General features: G+C 34.5%; 2 protein-coding genes across 2 annotated transcripts; both read left to right on the forward strand.

The window, feature by feature from the left end:
• The first annotated feature begins 2,176 nt into the window (after window positions 1-2,176).
• On the forward strand, window positions 2,177-3,973 carry LOC132733748 (uncharacterized). Its single transcript, XM_060720427.1, has one exon. It carries the CDS (start codon window positions 2,177-2,179, stop codon window positions 3,971-3,973), a length of 1,797 nt encoding a protein of 598 aa, XP_060576410.1.
• Window positions 3,974-12,788: 8,815 nt separating this feature from the next.
• LOC132733749 (E3 ubiquitin-protein ligase TRIM71-like) lies at window positions 12,789-14,510 on the forward strand. Its single transcript, XM_060720428.1, has one exon. It carries the CDS (start codon window positions 12,789-12,791, stop codon window positions 14,508-14,510), a length of 1,722 nt encoding a protein of 573 aa, XP_060576411.1.
• The last annotated feature ends 893 nt before the right edge of the window (window positions 14,511-15,403 follow it).

Consider the following 15,403-nt stretch of genomic DNA (forward strand, 5'->3'; position numbering starts at 1 on the left):
TACCTTTTCAGTATAGCGCAAGATGCCAAGCACTTTTATACCGGACATCGGTGTAATGTATCGAGTAAAAGATATTTTGGGAAACCTCTCCAAAACAAGTCATTCCCCGTTTTCACAAGAAAAGTACGAGTTGAAATATATTATGCTCCAAAGTAAAATACAGTGGTTAGAAAAAGCAGGTGCAAGCATGAAGAATATGCTTACAAGACATGGTACATCAATTTCGTTTATCCACCGCGAAATAGTGAAAAATGGTCCAATGATCGTATACAACAGTGCTAATAGAATGCCATGTTCGTGGCCATACGTAGCATAGTAGAAACATACTAAAGTAGTCCATTAAAAAATGACCTTATTGAATAGAAAGTAATGAGCTATAAGAGATGAAAGAAACATACTTGATCCGCGTCACGACAAACCCAACATAGTGCGTTTGCGACCAGCATGGATTCAGACCAGCCTGCGCGTCCGCGCAGTCTGATCAGGATCCATGCTGTTCGCTATCAGTTTCTCTACTTGTAATAGAGTTGGTAAGCGAACAGCATGGATCCTGATCAGACTGCGCGGATGGGCAGGCTGGTCTGGATTCATGCTGGTCGCACACCCATTATGTTGGTTTTGTCATGACGCGGCTCATTTTATGTCTTTGCCTAAAGCCAATGACGGAGAAAGAATCATTTAAATACACATCTTGCATATCCTTTTCCTTACTGTAACCCACAAATGAAAACGTATAATACTTTCGTTATGTCAATTGATAACTGGCATGTTGAAGCTTTATAGCGGACAAATATAACATTGAGACTTTCAAAACTTCAAACTTCATATCATTTAATCGTTCCCCCACCAAAATATTTACATGAAGGAGTATATACAATTTTAACAGTATCACATCGAAGTTGTGTTAGACTGCAAGATTCTGCAAGCTTTTCAAGATACATACTTGTGGGGCATGCAAGAAGTTCCTCAAAAATAAAAAAGAAAGAAAACTTAAAAAAAAACAATATCTTATGCAGCAAAAGTAGTAGTTGGTGTACATATTTTAGATATGATATCTTTAAATATTTTCAAATATCAAGATAAAACTGACGGAAGGTCGGTGTTTCAACTTAAGTGCCCGTTCGTGCCTGAAGTAAGGCACGGAGGGGCACTCTAGGTCTTCTTCGAGCAGTAAAGCTGGAAAGTCGTTATGACCATGACTGTGTTGATGCTACTTAAAACTCAGCACAATTCTCTCTCTCAAAAATTGGCATATATCCATTATGCATATAACCCGTTTCATAAACAAATATTGTGGTTACCCATTCAATAACGATTTTTTATCTGACTTAAGTTAAAAGGTGTATGTATATGCAAACATTCTAAACATTCTAGTCGAGTTTAAGATTAAGAACAAATATCAGACGTGGCATGATCATTTTATGATTTATGTACTCAAAATCATATAACTAAATTAGGATTTAATTTTATTCAAGGTATTTTCGTTGTGTGTTTAAGATTTTATTTTCATTCTTGATTCAATTTAACTTCTTAATTTTTGACATTTATCAGGAAAAAAATATCAAAAAAGTGTAATTAATAGTTATAATTAACATTACATTTTGAAGACAATAAATTCATTTAAAGGTGATGTCTGAGGGATTATCGGTATATTGTGAAAATTTTCACTTTGAAACAGATGTGTATCATTTGAAAAATGTTTGACATAGAAAGTGAAGTCTTTGTCATTGTAAACATTAATGATTTGAAGCGGAATAAGAGCAGGTTGGCATAAATCGCTAGATGCTTTAAATCATTTGGTCATTAATTCAGCTGGGGGAGTGGTTACATTCTTACATGTCAAGAAGCTATCTAGCTCAGATCGTTGGTTGAATTCAAAAGCATTCTTTTTCTGCAGGAGAATTATCAAGGTTACTTTTCTACAAGCAAGTAGGCACAGAATTAACAGTGACAATTTCAAAAACCCTGTGAAAGACTATGTTTAAAAAGATTCGTGTACAAACAATACAAAAATATCAGAAAATAGTGTCAACTTTATAACATTTTTGTATTCATGAACTTCCATGTAAAGTGTCATATGCCTTTCCAGATTGAAATAATTTTATAGCCAAATACACGGTAGTAATTTTACTTCGTCAAAACTTACATAAGTGTCTTTAATAAATTTCAGATAAATATGGCAGTTCCACGAAAGGAAACTTCTAAATTGCTGTTATCTTCAACACAATCCACCACCTCTGATGGGAAATCATCAGACAGATATTCAATATCAACAACTGCTATAACATCAGATGAATATTATGAAGTCTACTGCCAACCTTGTGACGAGGACGGAGCCAGGCTTCCAGCCAAAGGTTACTGCTCAGATTGCAAGGAACATCTATGCAGGGATTGTTTCATATTCCACAGAAAAAATAAACTTTCTAAACATCATACTCTTCTTGATGCGAAGTCTATGCCTACATCATTGCAACAACCCACAACAGCAACCAACACAGCCACGTCTGATGACTTGACCACACCTTGTCCCGAACATTCAAAAGAGATGATCAAGTTTTATTGCAAAGATCATAAAAAATTGCTATGCAGTGTGTGTGTCACTCTTAAACACACAACTGCGTCGTGCAAAGTCAACTATATACCTGACATTTCCACACAGTATGTCAATAGTAAAGAATACCACACTAAACTGAAAGAAATGGCTAGCTTTTCTGAAAAATATAAAAAGATTATTGAAGATTTAAAGAAATTGACAGCAAAATCAAACAGTTCACTGACAGAAGTATTAAGAGACATTAGGAAGTTTCGAGAAGAAATCAACCAAACACTTGATGAAATGGAAAGACGAGCTGAGGATGAAGCTAAGCTGATTCAGCAAAGCAATGAGAACTTTCTGAAGACAATGGAAACAACACATTCTGATTTAATGAACTCTCTCTCCTTATCCTCTAACACGATCAAAGAACTCAACACTTCAGACCAAGCCAATAAATTATTTGTGGCATTGAAACTTGCAGAAAAAACGATAGAAGAAAGTAAAAGAAACATTCGTCATGTACAATCAACTGTTGTGGATGAGTACGATTTCAAACCAAATGAAGCAGTGTTGGAAGGGATTGAAAAAGAGAAGTCATTAGGTAAACTAGTGCCAAAAAGATGTCCTACTCAACCAATTGAAATGAAACCAAGAAAATCTTCACATCAGGGACAGGTGAATGTTAAGATTTCACAGGATAAGGACGGGTGCCAGATATCTGGGATGGTGCTCCTTAATCCAGATACCATTATCATTACTGACCAGGTAAACAGTACTGTAAAAATGATTGATACCAGCCGTTATTTGGTCACTGATTGCTTGCTACTAGATAGCAGACCACGAGACGTTACTTCAATTATCAGTACTAATGTTGCTGTCACAATTCCTTCCGAACAAAAAGTTCAGTTCATATCTACCAATATTGCTAACAAACTTACGAAGAAACGGGCAATAAGCGTTGATGGAGACTGCCATGGTATAAGCTGTTATAGAGATAAACTTATTGTATCTTTCTTCAATCCTGCAAAACTACAGATCCTTGATATGGATGGCAATATCCTTACGAATATTAAAGAGACAAACTTTTTGAGAAGTCCATTACATGTCGCAACAAACAATAGTTCAATCTTCGTATCTGACTGGGGAATGAAATCAGTTACAATATTAAGTTGGAAGGGCGAAGTGATTGGTAGCTATGGCGGTATGGGTTTTCCAAGTGGATTAGCACTATCAGATGTTGGTACACTTTTCGTGTGCGATAATGAGAAAAATGTTATAGAAGAGATAGCGGAAGATTGTTCAATAGGAAACGTTGTATTAAAAGATATTGTATCTCCCTATGTAGTATGTTGGTGTGCTGAGAGAAAGATGCTTTACTACTGTTGCTTCACAATGAATGACAAGGATGACAATTTTCTCCATATTTGTAAGATGTAAAAAAGATCTGGAAAAAAATGTGTTCCCTCGGAAGCAACTCAGGCAAATGAGACGTACTGACTGTTCATTTAAATGATAAAAACTGTGGCGGCGTCTTTACTTCTAAAATGTAATAATTGGTGTATGTGTACCAGCTGTGTGCTTGATAAACTGACTGGGCTACTCAATGAGCAGAACTATTAGCTGATCATGTTCACTATTTCGAAGGGATTAAGTATCGTTTCTGAATACGGGCCATATGTGTATTTGGCAATACAAATGAATTTAAGTGACCATGCTCATTTTGACAAGTGTCATTTGATCTAATGTAGCGTATAATCTTCATAAGAGTTTATATTATAATGGTGATTGACTACTATCTGATAATGCAAACGTTTAATGTAAACTATATAAATGTGGACAAATAAAAATCAAAGCACAGAAGGCGCTGAATTTGTTTGGGTCTCAGAATGTCAGAAAGGTGAAGGTTGTGAGATTATAAACCAATTTGTTTAGTGCCAGCAATGCTGTTTCTAGACTTATAATTGTAGTAAATTGGCTATAAGGCTAACACTGATTATTCAATTCAATGTTTATTTGGCTTAAACAATTTTTTTAAAAAAAGAAGAAAAAAGGTTGTCTTATCTGGGATTTGAACCCCAGACCTCTCGCTTTCTTATCGAGCGTGTAACCCCTGGACCACCGGGAAATTACAAGAATCAACCTGAAGCAAACAATATAAGGATATAAGGATATCGTTACTGAAAATTGATAGAAGTTTCCAAAGAACTTAAATTTAGTGTTTTAATCTATTCCGATCTATATTTTGTTAAATGCAAATAAATGATATGTAAATAAAAGAAAATAAAAAAGAATATATAACAAATTGTTTGGAATATCTCGGATACATTTCAACATGCAAGTTTCTCAAAATACAATGTATTATGATTGCTGATTATTTCAAAAAAAATAAAATAACTTAAAAATTCCAGTCATACATTTTTGTCCCTTGTCAAGTTTTAAAAAACAGCTCTAAGACGTGGTTGGGCCACGATTAAAGCAGTCTTTCAAGTGACTCAAACTGTCAACGCGAAATGCAAAATAGGTTAGTTTATCATTATCATACTTAGAAGCTGGACAATACAACTCATATAACGGTTAGGTCTGTTTTAATCATCAAGGAATTAAGAAGTGATGACAAGTAACAATCTGACCAGTAACAAGAGCTGTCAGTAGGACAGCATGCTCGACTATTCTTAGTGCTTGATATTAAAAAAAATGCCTGATACAGTTACCTCCTCCTGTTTACAGGTTGGGGTCATGATGGTGAACAAGTGTGCAAAGTTTCAAAGCCATGTGTCAATAGACTTTGAAAATATTTGAACTATTACAAAAACTTTAACGTAAATTCTAAGTCGAAAAAGGGGCATAATTCTGTCAAAATGCTTGATAGAGTTACCTCCTCCTGTTTACAGGTTGGGGTCATGATGTTGAACAAGTGTGCAAAGTTTCAAAGCCATATGTCAATGGACTTTGAAAATATTTGAACTATTACAAAAACTTTAACGTAAATTCTAAGTCGAAAAAGGGGCATAATTCTGTCAAAATGCTTAATAGAGTTACCTCCTGCTGTTTACAGGTTAGGGTCATGATGTTGGACAAGTGTGCAAAGTTTCAAAGCCATATGTCTATGGACTTTGAAAATATTTGAACTATTACAAAAACTTTAACGTAAATTCTAAGTCGAAAAAGGGGCATAATTCTGTCAAAATGCTTGATAGAGTTACCTCCTCCTGTCTACAGGTTGGGGTCATGATGTTGAACAAGTGTGCAAAGTTTCAAAGCCATATGTCTATGGACTTTGAAAATATTTGAACTATTACAAAAACTTTAACGTAAATTCTAAGTCGAAAAAGGGGCATAATTCTGTCAAAATGCTTGATAGAGTTACCTCCTCCTGTCTACAGGTTGGGGTCATGATGTTGAACAAGTGTGCAAAGTTTCAAAGCCATATGTCTATGGACTTTGAAAATATTTGAACTATTACAAAAACTTTAACGTAAATTCTAAGTCGAAAAAGGGGCATAATTCTGTCAACATGCTTGATACAGTTACCTCCTCCTGTCTACAGGTTGGGGTCATGATGGTGAACAAGTGTGCAAAGTTTCAAAGCCATATGTCAATGGACTTTGAAAATATTTGAACTATTACAAAAACTTGAACGTAAATTCTAAGTCGAAAAAGGGGCATAATTCTGTCAAAATACTTGATAGAGTTACCTCCTCCTGTCTACAGGTTGGGGTCATGATGGTGAACAAGTGTGCAAAGTTTCAAAGCCATATGTCAATGGACTTTGAAAATATTTGAACTATTACAAAAACTTTAACGTAAATTCTAAGTCGAAAAAGGGGCATAATTCTGTCAAAATGCTTGATAGAGTTACCTCCTCCTGTTTACAGGTTGGGGTCATGATGGTGAACAAGTGTGCAAAGTTTCAAAGCCATATGTCAATGGACTTTGAAAATATTTGAACTATTACAAAAACTTTAACGTAAATTCTAAGTCGAAAAAGGGGCATAATTCTGTCAAAATACTTGATAGAGTTACCTCCTCCTGTCTACAGGTTGGGGTCATGATGGTGAACAAGTGTGCAAAGTTTCAAAGCCATATGTCAATGGACTTTGAAAATATTTGAACTATTACAAAAACTTTAACATAAGTGGTTACGCCGACGCCGACGCCGACGCCGACGCTCGGGTGACTGCAATAGCTCTACTTATTCTTATCGAATAGTCGAGCTAAAAACGAAGATTTATTTTCTAAATAATAAGATTATCTGATAAAAAGAATCGGTATATAAGAATCAATATCGGATAAAAATTGAGAAGTTGTCATCATAAAATTAAATATTTAGAACATTTATTAAAGACGTTTTCTGCAGTTTTCATATAGACATATGGGCAACATTTAAAACTGTTCAATAGAATTTCTTTAAACTTGGCATGCTAACAGAAACATTTTAAAGGGAAAAAATTGGGGTCACCTTTCCTCATTTTCGAGTTATCTGCCCTTGAATTGGACTTTTTCGTTAAATTCAAGGGCAGATAATTTACAAAGAAGCGAAACAATACATGTTTTTGCTTCTTCTTTTCATGAAGCTTACCTTCATTTTAGTCAATATGCAAAATTTTAAGAACAAGTTAAGAGTGGATAGTTTTTTATCCAACTTCTTCTCTTAACCTGAGCATTTTTTCTTAAAAAATTGGCCTATTTTTTATTAATTTAAGGTACCTTTATTTTTCATTGAAAAAAAACAACAACAAAAAACAAAAAAACAGAAACGATAGTCGGAATCGCATGTAATTATGCATTGTATTCAACAATAAAAGGAAGAACATTTTCCAGAAGTAAAAACAAGAATTCATTTACGTATAAGTTATCTGCCCTTTAAATGACCTCAAAGACGTAGAAAATTCTGATTCAGGGGCAGATAACTCAACAAGAGCTGTCGGTAGGACAGCAACGCTCGACTATTCTTAGTGCTTGATAGTAAAAAAAATGCTTGATACAGTTACCTCCTCCTGTTTACAGGTTGGGGTCATGATGGTGAACAAGTGTGCAAAGTTTCAAAGCCATATGTCTATGGACTTTGAAAATATTTGAACTATTACAAAAACTTTAACGTAAATTCTAAGTCGAAAAAGGGGCATAATTCTGTCAAAATGCTTGATAGAGTTACCTCCTCCTGTCTACAGGTTGGGGTCATGATGTTGAACAAGTGTGCAAAGTTTCAAAGCCATATGTCTATGGACTTTGAAAATATTTGAACTATTACAAAAACTTTAACGTAAATTCTAAGTCGAAAAAGGGGCATAATTCTGTCAACATGCTTGATACAGTTACCTCCTCCTGTCTACAGGTTGGGGTCATGATGGTGAACAAGTGTGCAAAGTTTCAAAGCCATATGTCAATGGACTTTGAAAATATTTGAACTATTACAAAAACTTGAACGTAAATTCTAAGTCGAAAAAGGGGCATAATTCTGTCAAAATACTTGATAGAGTTACCTCCTCCTGTCTACAGGTTGGGGTCATGATGGTGAACAAGTGTGCAAAGTTTCAAAGCCATATGTCAATGGACTTTGAAAATATTTGAACTATTACAAAAACTTTAACGTAAATTCTAAGTCGAAAAAGGGGCATAATTCTGTCAAAATGCTTGATAGAGTTACCTCCTCCTGTTTACAGGTTGGGGTCATGATGGTGAACAAGTGTGCAAAGTTTCAAAGCCATATGTCAATGGACTTTGAAAATATTTGAACTATTACAAAAACTTTAACGTAAATTCTAAGTCGAAAAAGGGGCATAATTCTGTCAAAATACTTGATAGAGTTACCTCCTCCTGTCTACAGGTTGGGGTCATGATGGTGAACAAGTGTGCAAAGTTTCAAAGCCATATGTCAATGGACTTTGAAAATATTTGAACTATTACAAAACTTTAACATAAGTGGTTACGCCGACGCCGACGCCGACGCCGACGCTCGGGTGACTGCAATAGCTCTACTTATTTTTATCGAATAGTCGAGCTAAAAACGAAGATTTATTTTTCTAAATAATAAGATAATCTGATAAAAAAATCGGTATATAAGAATCAATATCAGATAAAAATTGAGAAGTTGTCATCATAAAATTAAATATTTAGAACATTTATTAAAGACGTTTTCCGCAGTTTTCATATAGACATATATGCAACATTTAAAACAGTTCAATAGAATTTCTTTAAACTTGGCATGCTATTAGAACATGATAACAGAAACATTTTAAAGGGAAAAACATTTGGGGTCACCATTCTCATTTTTTTTCGAGTTATCTGCCCTTGAATTGGACTTTTTCGTTAAATTCGAGGGCAGATAATTTAAAACGAAGCGAAAAAATACATTTTTTTCTTCTTATTTTCATGAAGCTTACATTCGTCATAGTCAATATGCAAAATTTCAAGAACAAATTAAGAAGTGGATAGTTTTTTATCCAACTTCTTCTCTTAACCTGAGCATTTTTTTCTTAAAAAATTGGCCTATTTTTTATTAATTTAAGGTACCTTTATTTTTCATTGAAAAAAAACAACAACAAAAAACAAAAAACAGAAACGATAGTCGGAATCGCATGTAATTATGCATTGTATTCAACAATAAAAGGAAGAACATTTTCCAGAAGTAAAAACAAGAATTCATTTACGTATAAGTTATCTGCCCTTTAAATGACCTCAAAGACGTAGAAAATTCTGATTCAGGGGCAGATAACTCAACAAGAGCTGTCGGTAGGACAGCAACGCTCGACTATTCTTAGTGCTTGATAGTAAAAAAATGCTTGATACAGATACCTCCTCCTGTTTACAGGTTGGGGTCATGATGGTGAACAAGTGTGCAAAGTTTCAAAGCCATATGTCTATGGACTTTGAAAATATTTGAACTATTACAAAAACTTTAACGTAAATTCTAAGTCGAAAAAGGGGCATAATTCTGTCAAAATGCTTGATAGAGTTACCTCCTCCTGTCTACAGGTTGGGGTCATGATGTTGAACAAGTGTGCAAAGTTTCAAAGCCATATGTCTATGGACTTTGAAAATATTTGAACTATTACAAAAACTTTAACGTAAATTCTAAGTCGAAAAAGGGGCATAATTCTGTCAAAATGCTTGATACAGTTACCTTCTCCTGTCTACAGGTTGGGGTCATGATGGTGAACAAGTGTGCAAAGTTTCAAAGCCATATGTCAATGGACTTTGAAAATATTTGAACTATTACAAAAACTTGAACGTAAATTCTAAGTCGAAAAAGGGGCATAATTCTGTCAAAATACTTGATAGAGTTACCTCCTCCTGTCTACAGGTTGGGGTCATGATGGTGAACAAGTGTGCAAAGTTTCAAAGCCATATGTCAATGGACTTTGAAAATATTTGAACTATTACAAAAACTTTAACGTAAATTCTAAGTCGAAAAAGGGGCATAATTCTGTCAAAATGCTTGATAGAGTTACCTCCTCCTGTTTACAGGTTGGGGTCATGATGGTGAACAAGTGTGCAAAGTTTCAAAGCCATATGTCAATGGACTTTGAAAATATTTGAACTATTACAAAAACTTTAACGTAAATTCTAAGTCGAAAAAGGGGCATAATTCTGTCAAAATACTTGATAGAGTTACCTCCTCCTGTCTACAGGTTGGGGTCATGATGGTGAACAAGTGTGCAAAGTTTCAAAGCCATATGTCAATGGACTTTGAAAATATTTGAACTATTACAAAAACTTTAACATAAGTGGTTACGCCGACGCCGACGCCGACGCCGACGCTCGGGTGACTGCAATAGCTCTACTTATTTTTATCGAATAGTCGAGCTAAAAACGAAGATTTATTTTCTAAATAATAAGATTATCTGATAAAAAGAATCGGTATATAAGAATCAATATCGGATAAAAATTGAGAAGTTGTCATCATAAAATTAAATATTTAGAACATTTATTAAAGACGTTTTCTGCAGTTTTCATATAGACATATGGGCAACATTTAAAACTGTTCAATAGAATTTCTTTAAACTTGGCATGCTAACAGAAACATTTTAAAGGGAAAAAATTGGGGTCACCTTTCCTCATTTTCGAGTTATCTGCCCTTGAATTGGACTTTTTCGTTAAATTCAAGGGCAGATAATTTACAAAGAAGCGAAACAATACATGTTTTTGCTTCTTCTTTCATGAAGCTTACCTTCATTTTAGTCAATATGCAAAATTTTAAGAACAAGTTAAGAGTGGATAGTTTTTTATCCAACTTCTTCTCTTAACCTGAGCATTTTTTCTTAAAAAAATTGGCCTATTTTTTATTAATTTAAGGTACCTTTATTTTTCATTGAAAAAAAACAACAACAAAAAACAAAAAAACAGAAACGATAGTCGGAATCGCATGTAATTATGCATTGTATTCAACAATAAAAGGAAGAACATTTTCCAGAAGTAAAAACAAGAATTCATTTACGTATAAGTTATCTGCCCTTTAAATGACCTCAAAGACGTAGAAAATTCTGATTCAGGGGCAGATAACTCAACAAGAGCTGTCGGTAGGACAGCAACGCTCGACTATTCTTAGTGCTTGATAGTAAAAAAAATGCTTGATACAGTTACCTCCTCCTGTTTACAGGTTGGGGTCATGATGGTGAACAAGTGTGCAAAGTTTCAAAGCCATATGTCTATGGACTTTGAAAATATTTGAACTATTACAAAAACTTTAACGTAAATTCTAAGTCGAAAAAGGGGCATAATTCTGTCAAAATGCTTGATAGAGTTACCTCCTCCTGTCTACAGGTTGGGGTCATGATGGTGAACAAGTGTGCAAAGTTTCAAAGTCATATGTCTATGGACTTTGAAAATATTTGAACTATTACAAAAACTTTAACGTAAATTCTAAGTCGCAAAAGGGGCATAATTCTGTCAAAATGCTTGATAGAGTTACCTCCTCCTGTCTACAGGTTGGGGTCATGATGGTGAACAAGTGTGCAAAGTTTCAAAGCCATATGTCAATCGACTTTGAAAATATTTGAACTATTACAAAAACTTTAACGTAAATTCTAAGTCGAAAAAGGGGCATAATTCTGTCAAAATGCTTGATAGAGTTACCTCCTCCTGTCTACAGGTTGGGGTCATGATGGTGAACAAGTGTGCAAAGTTTCAAAGCCATATGTCAATGGACTTTGAAAATATTTGAACTATTACAAAAACTTTAACGTAAATTCTAAGTCGAAAAAGGGGCATAATTCTGTCAAAATGCTTGATAGTTACCTTCTCCTGTCTACAGGTTGGGGTCATGATGGTGAACAAGTGTGCAAAGTTTCAAAGCCATATGTCAATGGACTTTGAAAATATTTGAACTATTACAAAAACTTTAACATAAGTGGTTACGCCGACGCCGACGCGGACGCCGACGCTCGGGTGACTGCAATAGCTCTACTTATTCTTATCGAATAGTGGAGCTAAAAACGAGAACGGTGACGCCAATTGTTTTTCGCTTAAAATGTTTCTGTTGTCATTTTCTAACAACATGCCAAGTTTAAAGAAATTCTAAAATAACCCTATTTTAAACAAAGAAAAATACGTGCACATGGTATGACTAGATATAAGCCTACATATGTTATACATTTACGTGTATAAATAATTATATATAAAGTGAGAATTTATAAAGTATATAGAAGATAAAATACAAAAAAAAAACACACAAAAAAAACAATTAACATAAAAATTACATAATGACGAAAGACTTATTCATCTCAACAAAACAAGTAATGTATGTTGTACAGATAAAAATTGATAATATCAGTGAAACACTGGCATGTATTAAGATAAGTTATCTTATTTTATCAGAAGATGGCCGATTTACATTTTATAATATATTACCCATTTCATATACATATAGCATGGTGACGTGCAAACCTGAACATTTTAATTATTTGTTATTTTGACAGAAGTAAGAATTGTAGTTGGTAAGTAATTTTTATTCATACTTTTATAGAACGCAATGCGTATTTTTATTAATGGCACTAATAACATATTTGTAATAATAGTGAAATCAATCTGCTTTTCAATTGTCTGTAGTTTTTCTTTAATGGCAAACAACGGACTATATAAAGTTGAAAATTGAGAATTCTATATCTAATTTATGTGTCGATGACTTAACAATGGCTACACCATAATGCCTTTGAATTGACACTAGTTTTCTGCATTGGTCGTTAATATGTAAAAAAGTTACAAAATAAAATCTCCATATTTTACTAGACTTTTCATTAATTGCTTCGTAGGTATGGAATCAGAATCTTTATGTAGCGTTGGTTCAGAGGAGGATATCGTTTTGTATTGTCTCCCCTGTGAACGAGATGATATAAGTGTACCCGCCTTCGGATACTGTACCGATTGTAACGAGCATCTGTGTCAAACATGCTTTACATTCCACAAGCGACACAGCCTTTCAAGGAGCCACTCGCTGCTTGACAAAAATAAAATGCCGCTGACCCCACATGTGTTGACAACAAAAGGTCCGTCACAAGTAACAACAGATCACATCCAGACCTGTACTCGCCATAAGAAGGAAATCATTAAGTTTTACTGTCAATTTCACAATGCACTACTATGCAATGTCTGTGTTACTCTTGAACACCAAATTACTACCTGCAAAGTCAACTATATACCCGACATTTCCGGCGAGATCGTGAACAGCAACGAATGTCTGGATATGTTGACCACCATCGACAGTATGATCAATCAATGTAAAACAATGTATGAGGTCGTGCAGAAAACTACGGCGTTGTCAAATAGTTCTTTGAGAGAAGTATTATCTGAAATCGCTAAATTTAGAAAGGAAATTGATCAGAAATTAGATGAACTGGAAACAAGTGCGAAAGAGAAAACAAAATCTATTCACCGTGCTAATAAGAGAAAGCAACACGAAATTGAAAAGCAATGTGCTGACATAACTAAAACTTTAGAGGAAAAAAGAAGTTGTATCAAGCATCTTAATACATCGGATCAATCTGACAAACTTTTTATTGAATTAAAAGAGGCAGAGAAAATAGTTGAACGCAGCCGTAGCGCGTTCCAGTTGTTAACTGTATCCGATATCGAAGAATACAAGTTTTTACCAAATGGAGAAATAAGAAACATGCTTGGACAGGAGAAATCAATAGGTATAGTGGTACAGAAATCAATTAATCCAAATATTCAATCTACAGCCGTCGATCTAAAGTCACAGAAAATGTTATACAAAGGGGAAATATGTGTGAAGACACCACAAAACAAGCACGGTTGTTGTATCACAGGTATAGCTCTCATTAACCCTGTTTATCTTGTAATAAGTGACCACGACAACAAGTCTATTAAGATGGTTGAAACGCTTAGCCAATCAATCGTGGACGAACTATCACTTGATGCTAACCCGTGGGATGTAACCATAGTTTCCAGCAGCAAAATTGCTATAACCATTCCTAATACCCAAACTATTCAGTTTGCAAAAATCTGCTCCGGCAAATTGAAAAAGATTAATTCCATCATGGTGAATGGACATTGCCAAGGTTTGAGTTTTTTCCAAGGTAAACTTGTGGTCACTTTTAGCGAGCCTGCCAAACTTCAGATTCTTGAAACAAATGGCGATATACAAACAACTGTTTCAGGACAAAATATTTTCTGTTACCCTGAATATGTAGCAACGGATATGAATAGCATATACATATCAGACTGGAAGCTGAAACAGGTAACAAGGCTAAATTGGCAGGGCAATGTAACTGGTGTATTTTGTGATCTAGCTGAGCCTGGAGGAATAGCGTTGACAGAAGAAGGGACTGTGTTTGTTGGTGACAACAGCAAGCATAGTATAGAGGAAATATCAGGACAGTGTGCAAAGATACAAGCCGTTTTGAAGAATCCAAAGTGCGCGCGAGCTCTCTGTTGGTGCAAAGAAAAAAATGTTCTATATTTCAGTAGTGAAGTTGCCCAAGTAAATAATTATCTGCAAATCTATGTGCGATCTTAAAATAGGGTCCGATGAAATATCTACCGATTTCATTAAAGTTTATTAATAACATGAACAGGACAGTGAAGTTTAATTGGTATCCCTGCTTTTATCATATAGCTTTCGGACAAAGTGCATTTATCTGTGAACCTTTGAATATCTAACATTTGAGAAAATAGGAACTGTTGCAATATCTTTTATAATGTAATAATATAATAAAGAATCGTTTGCTATTCTTTTTTCTTCATTTATTATAAAGAAATGTTTTTGTTTTCTTTTGATTTAAAAACATTTTCTTAGGGCGATCCGCGTTCATGAAGAAAAAAAACTATACATGTAAATCTCTTTATAATTTTATGTTTCAGGTCTTCTGATGCGCTATTTCATTTCCTTGAATTTGATGTACAATAAAAATATTGGTTCATTCACATTCCGTTATGCTCGTTTCAGCCACAGATTTGAACAGTTTTGCGTTACTTTGCACGATTCCTGCATTATTTGCACATTCCTGCGTTACTGGATATACACGGTGATATGAGGAAAACTGTGACCTCTGGGACACTAAAAATGCTATTTAGACCCTTTAAGTGGGTCATGAGAAATAAAATGTAGAGGGCCACAAGTTGATACTACATACCCAAATGTCAATGCTTTGGGCAATGTAGTGTCAGAGATTATTTAGATATGTTTACTATAGGAGTCTATGTTCCTCCAAGGGACTGGGTTATGCCATTTTTGACACTATGTACATATTTATACAGTTTTTGTAGAACCTTGAAAAGTAATTATACCTGCAAAAATATCAAAGCTCAGGGAATTGTAGTTTTCCACAATATGTGTGTTCCCCTAACTAAGTGACACCTAGGGTGGGGACAATTTTAACAGGACATGATTTATATAGCTTTGTAGATGAC

Source organism: Ruditapes philippinarum, unplaced genomic scaffold, assembly GCF_026571515.1.
Source record: "Ruditapes philippinarum isolate M1 unplaced genomic scaffold, ASM2657151v2 ctg2384_1_1_1_1, whole genome shotgun sequence".
In the NCBI taxonomy this organism is placed as follows: domain Eukaryota; kingdom Metazoa; phylum Mollusca; class Bivalvia; order Venerida; family Veneridae; genus Ruditapes; species Ruditapes philippinarum.

What these genes read in the sequence shown, in the direction of transcription:
- LOC132733748 (XM_060720427.1), top strand. Translation starts at nt 2,177, where the DNA reads ATGGCAGTTCCACGAAAGGAAACTTCTAAATTGCTGTTATCTTCAACA.
- LOC132733749 (XM_060720428.1), top strand. Translation starts at nt 12,789, where the DNA reads ATGGAATCAGAATCTTTATGTAGCGTTGGTTCAGAGGAGGATATCGTT.